This window comes from Myotis daubentonii, chromosome 10 (assembly GCF_963259705.1).
Source record: "Myotis daubentonii chromosome 10, mMyoDau2.1, whole genome shotgun sequence".
Taxonomy (NCBI): domain Eukaryota; kingdom Metazoa; phylum Chordata; class Mammalia; order Chiroptera; family Vespertilionidae; genus Myotis; species Myotis daubentonii.
The window spans coordinates 59348608-59350571 of NC_081849.1; the positions used below are offsets into that span (position 1 = coordinate 59348608).

General features: G+C 62.0%; 1 protein-coding gene across 1 annotated transcript; it reads right to left on the minus strand.

The window, feature by feature from the left end:
* Positions 1 to 1209: 1209 nt before the first annotated feature.
* On the minus strand, positions 1210 to 1701 carry FERD3L (Fer3 like bHLH transcription factor). The gene has a single exon (XM_059711274.1). The coding sequence runs from the start codon at positions 1699 to 1701 to the stop codon at positions 1210 to 1212; it is 492 nt and encodes a 163-aa protein (XP_059567257.1).
* Positions 1702 to 1964: the final 263 nt, after the last annotated feature.

Here is a 1964-nt window from a genome sequence, read left to right on the forward strand (position 1 = left end):
TGATAGGGACAGTGTGTGTGTGTGTGGGGGGGGCGCATGGGGGAGGAGAGAAAGCTAAATAAAGTTTTGGAAAACGGGGATTTATCCTTTAGGGTTACTGAATTTACAGTGAGGTGGGCATTATTCACTCCTGTTCCTCTCCTCACTTAAACCTACTCTTACTTGAATACCCCCCACTTCAGCCTAGCAGGTGGCCCAGAAGTGGGGAATGGCAGAGTCCAAACGGGAGGCGGCCCCTCAGCACGGACCTGCGTCAACCGCATCTCCACTGCACCCAGTTTTGGGAAGTGGAAGAATGCATCTCTTTGGACTTTTTGCCTCGTCTTTTCCTGGATGAGACTAGATTAGAAGGAAAGCTACCTTCCCTACTTTAAAAGTGCGCGCTCCAGAGACGCTGCGCTTGGGGAGACCCTGACGGTTCCCCCCTGCGCGCCCCCGCTCCTCACCCCGTGGTCCCCCTCCCCCTCCCCACACACGTGAGGAGCATCGCCAGCTGCAATCGCCGGGACGTCAGACGCCCCCAGGAGCACCTTGGTCGCCTGGGGAGGAGCTGCCCCCACCCGCCTCCCGAGTTCTAGCGTCGGGCTCCCGGCCCGCCCGAACAGGGTTGCAAATAGAAAGAGGGGAGGGGCGTGGCGCCGAGGCCAGGTGGCGTGTCCTCCCGACTCCCCTTCCTCCCGCATCTTTTTGTTGTCTCTTTAGGAGCATGACTGACCGACGGAGCCCCTTTACCCAGCACCCTTCCCGGGTCCCCGCTACCGGATCTCCCGAAGGGCGCAGGCCAGAGCGGAGCGCCTGCCAGGAGACTCTTAAGTTCAAAAAATAAAAATTCTATTTTTAATTTCTATTTTTTATAAAAAGCCAAGGAAGAGAGATTGGACTCCACAGAAGCCCACGAAGGCTGGAGTTTGCGGAGATGATTAGCATCCCCCCACCGGGCGCGCAGACGTAGCTTCTGGGAGCGCGCCTCGACGGCCCCGTGGCTCTCCCGGTTCCAGCGGGCGCCGCCCGCCCGCCCCTGCCCAGCGCTCCCCGGCGAGCGAGGGGGCTCTGGGGAGGTCACACTCCCGAGCCGAGCTCAGAAGGTCAGACGTTGGGCCTCGAAGCGTCCCTCCAGGCCTTTCCGCCGCACCCGCGGCCACGTCCCCAAAGACCTGGCGCTCCAACATGCCCATTCGAGGCGGGTGGGCGAGCCCACCCCTGCGCGGCTCAGCGGGTTTCCTTCTTCTTGCAGCTCTCCAGGAGCTCCGTCATGAAGGAGATGTAGACGATGGCCAGGCGGAGGGTCTCGATCCGGGACAGCCTCTTCTCGTAGGCAAAAGTGGGCACCTTCCTCCGCAGCCGGTCGAAAGCCTCGTTGAGGTTGAACATGCGCTTCCTCTCGCGGATGTTGGCGGCCTGGCGCTGGGCATAGGTGATCACCCGCTTCCTCTTCGGGCGGCCCAGCAGGGAGGCGCTCCTCCCGGGCTCCTCTTCCTCCTCCTCCCCCTCGTCTGCTTCACCTTCCTCTTCGTCTGGATCCTCTTCCTCGAAGGGCGCCAGGCCCCTGGGTCGTCCCTCCTGGAGCGCCAGGCCTCGGTCCCCGAAGTGGAGCCCGGGAGCCAAGTCGCAGAGGAGGGGGTGCCCCGGGGAGGCGAGGGACAGGTCTGCGACGAAGTCCAGCACCGTGGCGTCCACGCAGCTCTCCCGGTACGCCGCCATCGAGTCCTCTGGGTCCTGTGTCTCATCGGTTTCTCGCAGGGGGAGGCGAGACTGCGGATCGGCTGCCTAACAGCCCTGAATCTGATGCGACGGCAACCACGAAGGGTCAGGGAAGGTTAATATTTAGGACCAAACTGGTTACAGGATCAGTCGCACCGATTGGGAAGGCTGTGGCGACGTCCCTCCTCTCGAAGCTGATGGAAGGAGACAGCCTGACCAGGCCGGGCAGACCCGTAGAGACAGGCCTCCAAGTCCAAGATCCA